The sequence below is a fragment of the Trachemys scripta genome, chromosome 14 (assembly GCF_013100865.1).
Source record: "Trachemys scripta elegans isolate TJP31775 chromosome 14, CAS_Tse_1.0, whole genome shotgun sequence".
NCBI classification, from domain to species: Eukaryota; Metazoa; Chordata; order Testudines; family Emydidae; genus Trachemys; species Trachemys scripta.
In genome coordinates, this window is record NC_048311.1 from 39,681,588 (window position 1) to 39,697,380 (window position 15,793).

Genomic DNA, 15,793 nt, shown 5'->3' on the forward strand with positions numbered 1-15,793 from the left:
GTGTTTCTGTGGAAGAGACGGCCCAGACTGCACTAGCAGCGAGGTTCCCCCACTGAGAGCTCAGCTGAAATCACTGAGAGCTGGGTGGAACCTCAAAAGACCAACTCGCAGAGGTCACAGTGGCAGGTGGCAGCAGAAGGTGACAGCGCAGGGCCATTGGCAACAGAGCGGTGGAGTGAACGGTGGCACAATGAACAACAGTGGCCAGAGCAAACAGTGAGCAGCTGGAGGAACGAGCAAGGTGCCTTCCTGCCCCCGACCTGGGAGGTAAACTCATGTGAAAGCACCTCTGAACGCTGAGTCTCCACTGACTAAGGACAACACTAGTGAGTGTTAATGAGGCTGTTAGGAATGCTGGAGACACAACACAGTTCATGCGAACAAACATGGCGGTGGCATCATACTTTCTATTTAAGCAAGAGATACCACATGCTACAAACTGGAGGCCAATGTTAAGTGCATTGTCACTTGTTCATCCTAAAGTTGAACACTGGTTCCGAACAAGACCAGCAAATGCTCACTATTCATTGAAAAAGTACTGGAAGAAGCAAAGACTTCAGTCCAGAAGTTGACTAATGAAGGCATTTATATTGAAACCTTAAGTGAAGAGGACAAGAAGTGTTTGTTAAGACAACTGAAAAAATACACAGACTTGATTCTTAAAAATCTACAATGGTGACTTCTAGATGCTACTCAACCTCTACATAGCTTTTACAGATGCCTGACCTATAAAACACCAACAGTTGAGTGGAGTGAGGCACTACCAGCAACGGGGCTGTCATCTGCTCAGGATAGAATAGAGAATTTGAACACAGAGTAGAATATCATATAACAAATGAATGAAGATTTGACTTCAACTTCTTTTTTATCATCATTAGTGGCTCAACGTGATCTTTATGCTATGTTTCCTGGGATGAAAGAAATAGGAATTCATCTCTTGCTACTCCCAATCACAACAGCTGCAGTTGAACGTTCTTTTTCATCATTGAATAGAATATTTTGTGTATTGAAAGACGTCACCTTCTGCCTGATCATGTGACTGAACTAATGAGCATATCAACGGAAGGAACGGAAGTACTGGACACATGAGAAGCCACCAAAGCTGAACTCGTTGCATTCAAGAAGTTCATTAACAGAGTTGTGCAAAACTATAACAAGAAACCAAGAAGGATGTAGACGTAGTGCTTCATAGAAGGCTTGAGTAGCCAACTTTAATCTGGGTGATGATTTTAAAACGTGAGTTAAATTTAATAAAATGGTCATGAAACATTTTTCAGTTTTTACTATGGTGCCATAGAGCCCACCTTCACCCTCACAGTCTCACCCCTCATCGGCCCTGAAACCCCTCTCTTCCTCCTGCCCATAAATTCGAACACCCCCCCAATTTCAATTCCTGGGGAAAACACTGCCTGTGATGCCCATGCACTGTGTAGGGAGTCCAGGGCCCAACTCAGCTTCGCAGAGTTGCGGACTGTGATTTTCTAGTTGCCCACAAATTAGGCCCTGCCATGACGCTCAGCATTGCAACACCAAGTCCCTTCATGGCTTGCCCCCTGTGTAACCAGTCACCTCTCCGCAGAGCACAGCTGAGCAATTCCTAATTGACATGGGTTTGTACAGGACAGAGACAGAGCACAGGCTGGAGAGTGACACATCCCAGTAAAACCCAAACTCTTCTCCTAGAGGTGCGATATTCCCTGCGGGGGTTGGGAGGACACAACCACGTAAGAAAGCAAATCCCATGATGCTGCCCCCAGCAGCTGCAGCTGGGACATTAAATCGGAACAAACTCGAAGAATTGTTTGTAATGTTTTATTTACAGAATTAGGGTTACCAGCTTTCTCATGAACAACCTCGTCCCAACCCGACAGAGCCGAGAAGGAGCCTTAATAACCACAGCATGGAAAGGAGATGCCCAGCTACCAAGAACAGTTTTCTTAATGGCACAACAACAGTACAGTCGTCCAGGAATGAATATAGGGAATTCATGAGTTACAGTCTCACTTTCAGGAACTTGTAATAAATCTCTCTGTCCCTCTCACATTCCTTTTCCATCTCCCTTTTCTTTTATATCATCCTTTTCTACTCATCATTTTTCTAGCCCGCATTTCCCACCACTGTTTATTTTCCAGTGTCTCTCCCACTCTCCTCTCCTCCCTGTTACACCTCTTCCCCCATGGCTGCTCCCTTCCCCCCGTGATTTTATGCCTTTGAAAAATCTTGCTGCCCCCGGGCTTGTTCCCCTGTCAGGGATATTTTCCTGTCACTCTTCTCATTTCTGTTTTCCACCATTTCTCCTGGACTCTCCCTTTATTCTTGGTTTATTTTCAGTCACATTTTTCTTCTTGCTTCTTCTAATTCCCTCTGGTTAAATCCGCCCTGTCCCTGCCTCCCCCAGTGCTGCCAACCTCAGGAGTTTAAAAAAAGAATCATGAGACTGACCCAATGATGATTTTTTTTAAGGTTATATAATGGGTTTTTTTTGTCACTCTGCATCCATCTCCCCCTGCCACCTGTGTGTGACAATTACAGGGTGACCAGCTGTCCTATAGTTAAAGGGGAAGGTGACTTGGGTCCCTGTGGCAGAAGCTCTGGCTGGGAGACCCCAGTGAGAGCTAATCCCACAGATCTGTACAAAACGCTCCCAGCTGCTGCTTCTCCCAAACCCTGATTGATTCATTCTGTGTCCCTGCCACCCCCACCACTGCCTGTCCCCAGCCCAGCTGTTAGTTTTGCCCCCTGCCCAGCCCCCACCTCTGCCCCTCAGGGCCCCTCTGCTCCTCCTGCAGCCCCAAGGGTTCTTCCCCTCTCCTCCTTCCATCCCTGGGGCTGCAGGGAAGGAGAGGGGCTTCCATAGGTCATAGAGATGAGGAGCCAGGGGCTGGGTAGACAGGAGTCCTCCAAGGTCATACAGACTGGGGTGTGTGAGGCTAGAAAGGCTGATTTCCAGTTCTCCAGTGGAATATCCCCACCCCCGACTCCCCTCAGGGACACAGTCTGAGCTGGGATCCCAGCCACACCCAGAGCCAGGGTCGGATTCTCCCCCCAGGGACGGAGCCTGGTGGGAAAGTGAAGATTGGGGCCTCGTCACCAGCATCAATAAATATCACCTGCCCCTGGTCACAGTCCAGACAAACCCGGATCCTGCTGGGGATCCGGCGCCGGGGAAGAGGGTTCTCAGGGGAGGTGAGAGCCCAGAACTGATCCCCCAACCACCCAACAGCCCAGATCCCCCCCTCAGGGCTACAGCTGATCCATCCCTTCCTCCTCACAGACTCTCTGGCCACCCCCACAGCCCAGCCTCCCCCACCCTGCACCTCCACCTCCCAGCAATGTCTCCCCGAGGTGAATCCCTCACAGCCCAGCACACAGGGCTTAGTGTCAAATCTCTCAGGGGTGTTGGGCAGATGCTGCCGTGTGTCTCCCCGTGTCACACTTTTCCAGTCCTCAGACAGAACGAGGTGGGGATGAGCCGTGTCTGGATCCAGAGTCACATTCACTGGGGAGAGAGAGAATCAGAGCGTTAGAGGCAGAGCTCGGCCCTGGGGAGGCTGGGGCCATTTCTCACACTCCCCGGCAGCCCTGTTCTGGCTGGGACAGGCCTGGATCCCAGGGAGCTGCCTCTGTCCTGGGCACCTGAGACTGAGCAGAGATGTCACTGCAGCTCCTCAGTCTGTGTAATGGGACTCACTTCATTAGTTTTTCATTTGCTTGCTGAGACTTCAGCTCCCTGCTCCCTCTGCTGGGGCTGCTCCATTCCCAGCATCAGAGACACAGCCAGGAATGATTTAGTGAGGAGGAAACAGAGGAGGCAGGTACCAGCTTTGAACCCCAGAGGGAAGCTCCCTCCCCTAAATGCAGCCTCCACTCCCCGGCCAGAGTAGGATGAGCCAATTAAGAAAAGAGAGTAGGAAATGGCATTGGGTGGGGTAGCCCCATCCCCAGTCTAGAGAGAAGGGAGGAGTTAACAGCCTCACAGGGAGACCGTCTCCCCAACAGAGAAAGCAGTGAGCAGCTCCAGCGGGAGAGCCCAGCCTGGCCTAGAGGAAAGGCAGGATGTTGGAGAAACGTGATGGGGGAGACCCTCTGAACCAGGGTAAAGCAGAGGGATGTGTCAGCCTCAGGGCAGAGAGCTCTGTTCACAGGCTGCTCAGGGAGAGTTTTTCTGTTCAGCAGCATGGGCATGAACTCAGCACTAAGGTTTGTGTCAGGAGTGTTTGTCTGTAGGGTGACCAGATGTTCCGATAAAATCGGGACTGTCCCGATATTTAGTTGTTTGTCCCACGTCCCGATGGATGTATGGTTGGAATGCCATTGGTCCTGATATTTTGCACTCCGGCATTTTTTTTTTTTCTTCGGTGGCGCCCACTCTCCCCCACGTGTCCCTATATTTTGTTCTTGTCATCTGGTCACCCTAGTTCATGTGACTTCAGTGTGGGAGCTCCTCACTGTTCAGTGTGTTGTTTTGAGGGCTGTGTGTGTCATGGTCGGTCTCAGTTTTGCTGGTAACTTTAGGTACAATCTCATGAAGACATTTTGTGATAATTTAAAGACAATCTCCAGCTGCAATCTCACCGTCTCTGAATGTTCCTAGGAAGCCTCCTCTTTTCATCTCTAGTGCATACGGCAGAGTGTCTGGAGGGGGGAAGGAGAAAGGAGATGAGATTTCAGCCTTTCATATTTATAACAGTGTCCCCACTCTCAACTCATAGAACTGTCTTTTAATTATGACAGAGAAACATTAAGATATTTAATATAAAAAGGTCTGAAACTGTCTTTTTCCTCTGTCATCCAGGCATCTCTCAGCAATGGAATCAACATCCTTACAGCCTCACAACCATTCCAGGATAGACAATCTGTCAGTGAGATTTACTTTCCCCTCATCAACCCCTCCAACCCTTCAAACTCCAGTTGGTTTGTCTCATTCACTCACTGCCTTTTGTCGTAACCTAGACCCAGAGCCTGCAAAGACTTTGACGTAAAAGTAACTTTACCCACTTGGGTCCCTTTGACTCTAACGGGATATTGAGAGTTTCCTAAATCCTGGCTCTAATTGTGAGCTCTTGGGTCTGTTTACTCAGCGTCTCTACAGAGAGCAGCAGGACGGGGCCTTGTCCTCCACAGGCAGAAAAAGAAATAATAGTAAAAGCATTTTATAAAATGTGGAAATTGAAGTGGGGGGAAGGTTGACACAATGGGACATATTCATCCCTATGACAATGGCCCCCATCTGTCTTGCCCAGTGTGCAGAGTTTCAGAGTCCCAGCTTTACACTGCCCATGTCCCTCCATCCCTCGTCCACCCCCCTCCCTCTTCCACCCGCCCTCACCCCTCCCCCACCCCATTCCCAGCCCTCTCAGGAACACACCTTGTGCCTGCAGCTGCTGTGGAGGAGGCACAAGAGGCTCCTGGGCTGGAGAGATCCCTGACCATGGGGGAGGGGCTTTCCCCTTCCCTGCAGCCCATTTGGCCCAGACTAGCTGCCGTATGGGACCAGAGCGCAGTGATGGGCTGGGTGTGGCTGTGAGAAATGTGCCCCATGGCTGGTGATGGGGCAGTGGACGAGGCCAGTTCTGAGTTATAGAGAATTCTTTGCCGCGTGTCTCACTGTTGGGTCTTGCCAAAATGCTCGGTATCCAACTGACCACCGTATCTAGGGTGAGGAAGGAATTTCCCCCCAAGTCAGATTGGCAGAGAGCCTGGGGGGGTTTCTGCCTTCTCTGCAGCGTGGGGCATGGGTGATTTGCAGATTTAAACTAGCGTCAATGGTGGATTCTCTGTAACTTGAAGTCTTTAACTCATGATTTGAGGACTCCAGTAACTCAACCAGAGGTTAGGGGTAAATTGCAGGAGTGGGTGGGTGAGGTTCTGTGGCCTGCAATGTGCAGGAGGTCAGACTGGATGATCATGATGGTCCCTTTTGGCCTTAAAGTCTATGAGTCTGAGTCATTTCTTTCTTTAACAGTAATTGTCATGGCAAGACATATTTTTGGTAGAAATAAAGGTTTGAATTAATCAACCTGAGTGACTTTGACCCCAAGTGCATGACATTCTCACCCAACAATGAAATAGAAGCATCATCTAATTGTGAACCAACTGGCCAGAGCCACTGGCCTCCGTCAGTCTCAGCAGCTCATCCCAATTTCCATTCCTAGATCCCTTCTAGGTACCTTTGAACTTCCCCAGAGTCTCCAATAGCACAATCGTTTTCTGAGAGAAACCACTGACTCGCTCTTCCAGTTCTGGAGAAATCTCCTCTGGCTGCTGGAACTTCCCCTTCTCACACCTGGAGAGAAACAATTTCACATGATTATATTTTACTGTGTGACTCATAAGTTCTGGCTAGTGAGTCGCTGCTCTAATGGGCCTGGAGTCAGAATTCCTCAACTTCTCCCAGCCTCAGAGCAGGTGCAACACAGCCCATGGCTGCACAACCTTCCCTTCAAAGGACTCATTAATATTCTTCAACTCTGGTCTGGTGAGATCAGCTCTGGGGACAAAAGAGGAATCAAGTCTCCATGATCAATTCACTCCTTGGCCTCCATGCTCTGAGGGACAGGAGCTTCCCAGGCCAAGTGCTGTAGAAATCTGCCCTCTAGGAACTAGACTGAGACACCAACTTCCCCCTCCCCAGCTCATTCCACACAGGTCTCCTAACAACCCTCAGGTACGAAAGACTCTTGACCACTGTTGCCCTGGGCTGAATACTGACCAGTGCCCAGCAGTGACAGGCCCATAGTCCATCCCCACAATCCTGAAGCAGCCAGTCCCTCAGGGAGGTGACATCCCTAGGAAATACTTGAGGTCAGTCTTTCCCACTGAATGGAGAATTCCAGAGTCTTCTATACAAGGGTGAGAACCTCAGGATGAAGTTGATTAGAGAGATTCGTATCCAACATGTGACCTTCCCCACACATTTTGCTGTAGAGCCCTGGGGAGATGCAGTGCTAACATCACCACCAAGCCCTTTCCCAGCGTTGTGAAGTGTGAGGGGGAGTGAGAGAGAGCCACGTACCTGCGCAAGGTGCTTCTAATATCCTAGAAGAGAGAGAGACAAAATAATTTCAGTCCCGTCTGACACACACACACAGGGGATCCTAGGAAAGGGATATTGCAAATATGGGGAAGAGAGGCCCTGCCCTGGCCCAGGGTCATGGATTCCCTGAGATAATGGGGCTTTTCCATCTCTCATACCTCTGTGTCTGTGACTCTGCAAAGAATAATAGTTATTCACATGTCAGCAATACACACTCTGAGTTACACCATGGCCTCTGACTGCTGGACTCCAGTGCTTATGATTCAGGAGCCCTCCCTTCCCTGTGTGGGGATCTGGCATGTTTCTAATGACACCTGCTGGTTTCCAATTGTCCCTGGGGGTGCTCAATCCCACGTCACACCCCCACCACACCCCTTCCTCCATGCCACACCCCAGCCCAACTCTTCCTGCTCTCACTCCGTCTCAACCCCCACCCTGCCTCTTCCCTGCCTCCCCTTGTGAGCACACTTCCTCCCCGCTCCTCCCCCTCCCTCCCAGCATCCCAGAACAGCTGATCACAGCAGGTGGGAGGCGCTGGAGTGAGGGGAAGGAGTTGATTGGCAGGACTGCTGGCAGGCGGCACTGAGCGCGGGAGCTGGCTGCCCTGAAGCACCAACCTATGTTTCTCATTCAGTCTCACCTGCAAAAATTCACTTGTTGGCTTCTGACACTTCCCCTCCATCTCACTGATCAGCTCACTGAGATGGGAAATCTGCTCGGAGAGTTGACTGACATTTTCATTCTGGATCCTCACAATCTCCTCGTCCAGCTTCTCCAGCTGTGCCAGCAGGAGTCGCTCTTGTTCCTCCAGGAACTCCCGCAGTTGCTGAAATTCAGACACAATCTTCTGTCTCTCAGTTTGTGTTTGTTTCTGTATGAAAATAAGGAAAAGGGCTGGTCAGGGACATGGATGGAGCCCAGGCTCCTTTCATGGAGAGCTGTGTGTGCAGGAGGGAGAATGACTTTAAAAATCCTAGACAGGGGATTCTGTCACACCTTCCCCTTTGGCCCCTGTATCCCTCTGAAAGCGATGTTTTCATGTCTGTCATGGTCAGCATATTCTGTTATTTATGGTCTCTGGGCATTCAGACCCAGAGCAGCAGGAGGCAGGACTCAGAACTACACTGACAGAGACGCCAGGGGAGTTAAAAGAAACAAACATTTGAAAAATTCACAAAATGACCAGACACAGTGGACAGCACTTCACGGGGGACATTCAATTCACTTGGGGAGGATTTCTGGGAAAGCTACAAGGGCTAGACATTAACTCATCAACTGAAATGGAAGCTTAGGGCTTGTCTACACATGAATCTAACCCAACAATCCATGACCATGGAGAATCACACATAAGGCCATGTTCACCAAGGCCACACAGGACTCTGCCTCCAAAAAGACCTCCCACTGCCAGTTCCTTCTGGCTCATAACAACAGGCACCTACCAGATACTCCCGGCTATTCCCCTCTGCAGTCGCTTTCAATCCCAGCAACTTTTCTCTCTCTTCCCTCAGAGTCTTCAAATGGGCCTGGATTCTTTCCTGAAGAAACAGAAATGATTTGGGAGGTTTCATCTGGATAGTTGAGAGGTGCTTGGAAGTGGGAGTTTTTGCACCCGAAACCCAAGGTGACAGTGATTCTAATCGCTTTGTGACATCAGGGCCACCAAGGAGATGAAACCTCATTAATGGAGACTGGGGATGTGTCACATTCTGATTTGTTACCAGTTGCGGTCCAGCCTTTATAGTAATTAGAGAGAGATCTCAATTATAACCAAGCTTTACTGATATTTGTGAATTGATTAGTGGTACAGAGCATAACAGGGCACTGGAAGTCACATGGAGGGGTGAATCAATAAACCTGCTTTGTAGAAGGTTTAACAAACAAAGTGATACAATTCTCCGAAGCCACCAGGATTTCAATATGGGCTGGGATTTCAGCCCTGAAGCCCTGGGGACTGCACTGGTTGGGCAGAGCTGGTCTAAGCACCAGGGCAAACCCCATGAGATGTCCGGAGGCCATTTGTCTGGATTGAAGCTTCACAGTCCCAGTGTTGTGGAGCACTATCCCTGTCCGGTAGGGACCCAGCACTGGATGTGGCTTTGTCTGGTGCAAAAGAGAGAGGAGGAGACTGAGGATGCAGGAGGACACCCGTGAAAGTGGGGGCAGGTCTGGGGTTGCACCTTCATTCAGAATGATTCAGGTGGGTGGCACACTGAAAAAAGCGGTGGTTGGCTCATGCGGGGCACTGATACTGGTGAGGACGGGCCCATGCAGGCAGGCGTGGGCGTGTCGATGTTCTGGGGATGCCTCAGTGACCACCCTAATTAGACATGATGCAGATTTGTATAAAGAATGGGTTGTGGTTTCCCCAGTGCTGTCCTACACCCTTTCTGTGGCAATGCCCCCTGGGCAGATACCCACGGTCCCATTCCCTGGTAAAGATCCCAGAAGCAGTGCATTCTGGGAGATTTCAAAAGGCTGCCTGGTGGGACTAATGGAACCACTCTGGCTGGTCCTTGCCCACGTACACAACAGAACAGGTCAGACTGGCACCGGTCAGCTCCAGCCTGGGGTTAGTTTTGCTGCAATCCAGTGTAATCCCAGTGGTACTTGGCATGAACCTGAGCTGTCTGGAGCCCTTTTGTGTGTGGACTGAAGGTGCTCGGGGTCCCAGTGACCTCCTCTAGTGCAGGCCGGCAACATCTGAGTTTAATCCCTTATGGAGCAGCACAGGAGTTCAGAATCCCAGTGAGAAACCTCCTCTCCCTGCTGGGCCTGGGACCTTTATCAAGGTTTCTCTCCCTCCTAACGGACACACCTCATCGCTGGTGGGGCTGATGCTATGATGGCAGCATGGCAAAGTGCTTTGGGTCTTGGACTGAGATCTGGGTTCTAAGCTAAGCTCTGTCACTGACATGCTGGGTGACTGTGGGCAACTCACTGTCCTGCTTTATGCCTCAGTTTCCCTTCCCACCTTTTGTCTAGCTACAGCAGTGGTCATCTACCAGTTGATTGCGAATGACTAGTCGATCCTGGAGATTCTCCCAGTTGATCGAGATCTCTGGCAGTGCAGCAGGGTTACCCGCTGCTGCTAAGACAGGCTCCCTGCCTGCCCCAGCCATGTGGCACTCCCAGAAGCAGCCAGTATGCCCCCGCACCCTGGGGTTCTCTGTGCATGGCTCCTTCCTTCAAGCACTGCCCCTGCACATCCCATTGGGCAGGAATGGGGAACTGTAGCCAATGGGAGCTGTGGGAGCGGTGCCTGCAGAGACGGGCAGCACACTTGGAGTTGCAGTTAGCAAGGGATGTGAAGGGTAACAAGAAGGGTTTCTACAGGTATGTTAGCAACAAGAAGAATCATAGAATATCAGGGTTGGAAGGGACCTCAGGGGGTCATCTAGTCCAACCCCCTGCTCAAAGCAGGACCAGGAAGAAGGTCAGGGAAAGTGTGGGACCCTTACTGAATGGGCAAGGCAACCTTGTGACAGATGATGTGGAAAAAGCTGAAGTACTCAATGCTTTTTTTGCCTAGGTCTTCACAAAGAAGGTCAGTTCCCAGACTGCTGCACTGGGCAGCACAGTATGGGGAGGAGGTGAGCAGCCCTGAGTGGTGAAAGAACAGGTTAAGGACTATTTAGAAAAGCAAGTCCATGGGCCCAGATCTAATGCATCCAACAGTGCTGAGGGAGTTGGCTGATGTGATTGCAGAGCCATTGGCCATTATCTTTGAAAACTCGTGGCAATTGGGGGAGATCCTGGATGTTTGGAAAAAGGCAAATATAGGCCCCATATTTAAAAAAGGGCAGAAAGAGAACACGGGGAACTACAGACCGGTCAGCCTCACCTCAGTCCCTGGAAAAATCATGGAGCAAGTCCTCAAGGAATCCATTCTGAAGCACTTAGAGAAGAGGCAGGTGATCAGGAACAGTCAGCATGGATTCACCAAGGGCAACTCATGCCCGACCAACCTGATTGCCTTCTATGATGAGATAACTGGCTCTGTGGATATGGGGAAAGCAATGGATGTAATATATCTTGACTTTAACAAAGCCTTTGATACTGTTTCCCATAATATTCTTGCCAGCAAGTTAAAGAAGTATGGCTTGGATGAGTGGACTATAAGGTGGATAGAAAGCTGGCTAGATTGTCCGGCTCAATGTGTCGTGATCAATGGCTCCATGTCTAGTTGGCAGCCGGTATCAAGTGGCGTGCCCCAGGGGTCAGTCCTGGGGCTGGTTTTGTTCAACATCTTTATTAATGATTTGGATGATGGGGTGGATTGCACCCTCAGCAAGTTTGCAGATGACACTAAGCTGGGGGAAGAAGTAGATATGCTGGAGGGTAGGAATAGGGTCCAGAGTGACCTAGACAAATTGGAGGATTGGGCCAAAAGAAATCTGATGAGGTTCAACAAGGACACATACAGAATCCTGCAGTAGGACAGAAGAATCCCATGCACCGCTATAGGCTGGGGACCGAATGGCTAGGCAGCAGTTCTACAGAAAAGGACCTGGGGATTACAGTGGATGAGAAGCTGGATATGAGTCAGCAGTGAGCCCTTGCTGCCAAGAAGGTCAACGGCATATTGGGCTGTATTAGTAGGAGCATTGCCAGCAGATCAAGGGAAGTGATTATTCCCCTCTATTTCGCACTGCTGAGGCCACACCTGGAGCATTGGGTTTAGTTTTGGTTCCCCCACTACAGAAGGGATGTGGACAAATAAGAGAGAGTCCAGCGGAGGGCAACAAAAATGATTAGGGGGCTGCGGCACATGACTTATGAGGAGAGGCTGAGGGAACTGGGCTTATTTAGTCTGCAGAAGAGAAGAGTGACGGGGGGATTTGATAGCTGTTTTCAACTGCCAAAGAGGATGTAGCCCGGCTGTTCTCAGCGGCAGGGCCAGCTCCAGCTTTTTTGCTGCCCCAAGAGGCGAAGGAAAAAAAAAAATGATAAAGCCGCGATCGGCAGCAGCTCTACCGCGCCGCTTCATTCTTCGTCGGCTGGTCCTTCCCTCCGAGAGGGACTGAGGGACACGCTGCCAAATTGCCGCTGAAGACGCGGACATGCCGCCCCTTTCCATTGGCCACCCCAAGCACCTGCTTCCTGTGCTGGTGCCTGGAGCCGGCCCTGCTCAGTGGTGGCAGATGACAGAACAAGGAGTAATGGTCTCAGGTTGTAGTGCGGGGGAGGTCTAGGTTGGATATTAGGAAACACTATTTCACTAGGATGGTGGTGAAGCACTGGAATGGGTTATCTAGGGAGGTGGTGGAATCTCCTTCCTTAGAGGTTTTTAAGGCCTGGCTTGACAAAGCCCTGGCTGGGATGATTTAGCTGGTGTTGGTCCTGCTTTGAGTAGGGGGATGGAATAGATGAGGTCTCTTCCAACCCTAATCTTCTACAATTTTATGGCCCCCCCCCAGGGGCCAGAGGGGTGCGTTGGTCCCTTCTGGGAGTGGTGTAGGGCTGGGGCAGGCAGGGAGCCTGCCTTAGCCCCATTGCAACGCTTACCGGGAGCCACCCGAGGTAAGTCAGTGCTGCCCATCTGCACCCTGCACCCCATACCCGCTCCTGCACCCAGCACCCCATACCCCTTCCTGCACCCAGCACCCCTTCCTGCACCCTTTACCCTCTGCCCCAGCCCTGACCCTCCTCCCAGAGCCAGCACCCCATACTATTTCCTGCACCCCAATAATCTGCCCCAGCCCAGAGCCCCCTCATGCACCCCAACCCCCTGCCCCAGGCTCAGTCCAGAGCCCCCTCCCACAGTGCAAACCCCACAGCCCCAGCCCAGAGCCTGCACCCACACCCCAAACCTAACCCCCTGCCCCAAACTGGTGAAAGTCAGTGAGAGTGGGGGAGAGTGAGCAACAGAGAGAGGGGGGTATGGAGTGAGTGGGGCTTTGGGGGGAAGGGGCAGGGCCTCAGGGAAGGGGTGGGGTAGACCCTGCTTTAAAGACTTGATATTTTGTCTCTGTTTCCACACTGCCAGATCATTAATTTTGTTATAAAAACAACGAGTCCAGTGGCATCTTAAAGACTAATAGATTGCAATTCCCCATCGTTTTTGTGGATACAGAACACCGCTACCCCTCTGAATTTTGTTATAGCATCCCCCTGTACAATGAAGACTTTATAGAGCTGAATGATGAGTCACACCTGTCACAGTAACATTTAGTGAAATTAGCCTGTAATTAAAATCCAGAAGTTATTACCCATTACATTTGAAAACAATTCCCTACCTTGTACTCCTGGGCAGCCTCCTGTATGGGAACCACCGTGTGAGCGCGGTGAGCCCGGGATCTGTCGCACACCACACAGATGGGGGTTTCATCCTCTTCACAGAACAGTTTCAGAGCCTCCAGGTGTTCCCCACACACCCCGTCCCCTCCTGCTCCCTTTGCTGCCTGTAAACTCAGCCACTTGGCGATTTCTACCATGTTTCCTAACTGCAGGTTGGGCCTGAGATTTCCCTGTTGCACAGTTTCTCTGCACAGAGGGCAGGAGGTGGCTGTGTCGGATCCCTCCCAGCACTGGCTGATGCAGGCGTGGCAGAAATTGTGCCCACACTCCAGAATGACCGGTTCTGTGAAATGCTCCATACAGATGGGACATGTTGCTTCCTCCTGGAGACTTTCCACGGGGTTCTCTGCAGCCATGGCTCCCTCTGGGCAGTGGAACAGGCTTTGTTTCAATTTCCTGAATTCACACTATGCCCCGCCTGCAGCAGCAAGGGGGTGTTTCCCTTCCTGAAAACGATTCATGCTGTTTGCTGAGCAGGAAGGACCCAACCAATTTCACCCCTGGAGGCTTTAGTGAAAAAAATGTACCACTAGGGCTCCGGTCCTGCAATCAGCCCCTGTGCTGGTGGGGAGGGTCACTGAGGCGTCCCCCTGTGAGGATGAGCCTGCAGGAGCTGGAGCTGTGTGTCTAAGGCGTGATAGTCAGGCTGGACAGAATTTTTTTTAATACTATATAATTTTGACAGATAATGTTTATTTTAAACAATTTTTATATTTATTGATTTAAACTTTCACAGTTGCACAACAATCTGGGTTTTAAGCATTTCATTCCAATTAAAATTGTCACGGTTGTGGGAAATTATGGGGGGAATCAGACAATATTTTGGTCAGACCAGAACTATTTAATGACACTAGACACTGAGATTTCAAAAACTTGAAGCTTTAGAACTGTTAAAATTTTCTGTGAGCAGATAAATCTCCTCCCTCGCCCAGCAGCACCTCCAGGGCAATAAGGAGCGAGGCTGAAAGTCCATCTGATGGCAGCTCAGGGGCCTGTGGAACGTGCTGGGATCTCAGCCTGGGCCTGTGACAGGTTGGATCACAGAAACCCCCTTGGGAGCTGCCACCCGATGTGCAAAGACTAACCCTGCTTCTGTTTTCCCTGCCAGCTCAGGACTCCAGCACCCTGTCTTGCTGAGCCAGACACTCCCGTCTGCTCCAACACCAACCCAGGGTCTGAATCACTTGTCCCAGAGCTGCAAGTTTACCTGAAAACAGCTCATAGAAGTGTGCTTGCCCTTAGCACTCAGATGCCCAACTCCCAATGGGGTCTAAACCCAAATAAATCCGTTTTACCCTGTATAAAGCATATACAGGGTAAACTCATAAATTGTTCGCCCTCTATAACACTTATAGAGAGATATGCACAGTTGTTTGCTCCCCCAGGTATTAATACATACTCTGAGTTAATGAATAAAAAGTGATTTTATTAAATACAGACAGTAGGATTTAAGTGGTTCCAAGTAGTAACAGACAGAACAAAGTAAGTCACCAAGCAAAATAAAATAAAATGTGCAAATCTATGTCTAATCAAACTAAATACAGATAATCTCACCCTCAGAGATGCTTCAGTAAGTTTTTCCTCAGACTGGACACCTTCCAGGCCTGGGCACAATTCTTTCCCCTGGTACAGCTCTTGTTCCAGCTCAGATGATAGCTAGGGAATTCTTCATGATGGCTCCTCCCCCTCTCTTCTCTTCCACCCCTTTATATATCTTTTGCATAAGGCGGGAACCCTTTGTCCCTCTGGGTTTCCCCCCCTGGAAAAGCACCCAGGTTAAAGATGGATTCCAGGTCAGATGACATGATCACATGTCACTGCAAGACTTCATTACCCACTTGCCAGCACACACATATACAGGAAGACTAACAGGTAAACATAGCCATCTGCAGACAATGGTCCTGGTTAATGGGAGTCATCAAGATTCCAAACCACTATTAGTGGCCCACACTTTGCATGATTACAATAGGCCCTCAGAGTTATATTTCATATTTCTAGTTTTAGATACAAGAGTGGTACATTTATACAAATGGGATGATCACACTCAATAGATTATAAGCTTTGTAATGATACCTTACAAGAGACCTTTTGCATGAAGCATATTCCAGTTACATTATATTCACTTCTTATTATGTTTTTATAAAACCATATAGACTGCACAACGTCACAGGGCCCTAGTGGGGCAGGTGTCCCTGTAACACAACCACACCCAGCAAGCCCTGCACCCACTTTCTCCCTGTTTGTCAGTCCCAGCAGAGCAACCAGGGACTGCAGGGAGACCAAACTCCTATCCCCTAGGTGAGGGCGGGGTTCCAATGGCCGAGGGCAGCTGGAGTGAGAGGAGCACGGACTAGGGGCCTGCAGGGTGCATGGTGTGTGATAAACAGAGAGCTCTCGGGCCACTTGCCCATTGCGGCTGCAGGAGGGGATGTGGGGACAGACTGAGGCGGCCTGGGGCAG

General features: G+C 50.2%; 3 protein-coding genes across 7 annotated transcripts in view; 1 reads left to right on the forward strand and 2 right to left on the reverse strand.

Moving 5' to 3' along the window:
* Positions 1 to 15,793, forward strand: part of LOC117887100 (zinc finger protein 208-like) — an 882,934-nt gene that overhangs the window by 483,815 nt on the left and 383,326 nt on the right. The gene's annotated exons all lie outside the window — the stretch shown is intronic.
* The window catches only part of LOC117886905 (zinc finger protein 260-like), a 241,991-nt gene that overhangs the window by 178,017 nt on the left and 48,181 nt on the right, over positions 1 to 15,793 (reverse strand). The gene's annotated exons all lie outside the window — the stretch shown is intronic.
* Positions 1,799 to 13,744, reverse strand: LOC117886952 (zinc finger protein RFP-like). The gene is made up of 7 exons (XM_034789135.1): positions 13,273 to 13,744; positions 8,476 to 8,571; positions 7,677 to 7,907; positions 7,016 to 7,038; positions 6,171 to 6,286; positions 4,576 to 4,635; positions 1,799 to 3,499 (listed from the first exon to the last, which is right to left on the reverse strand). The coding sequence occupies exons 1-7, from the start codon at positions 13,687 to 13,689 to the stop codon at positions 2,985 to 2,987; spliced, it is 1,458 nt and encodes a 485-aa protein (XP_034645026.1). The 5' UTR covers positions 13,690 to 13,744; the 3' UTR covers positions 1,799 to 2,984.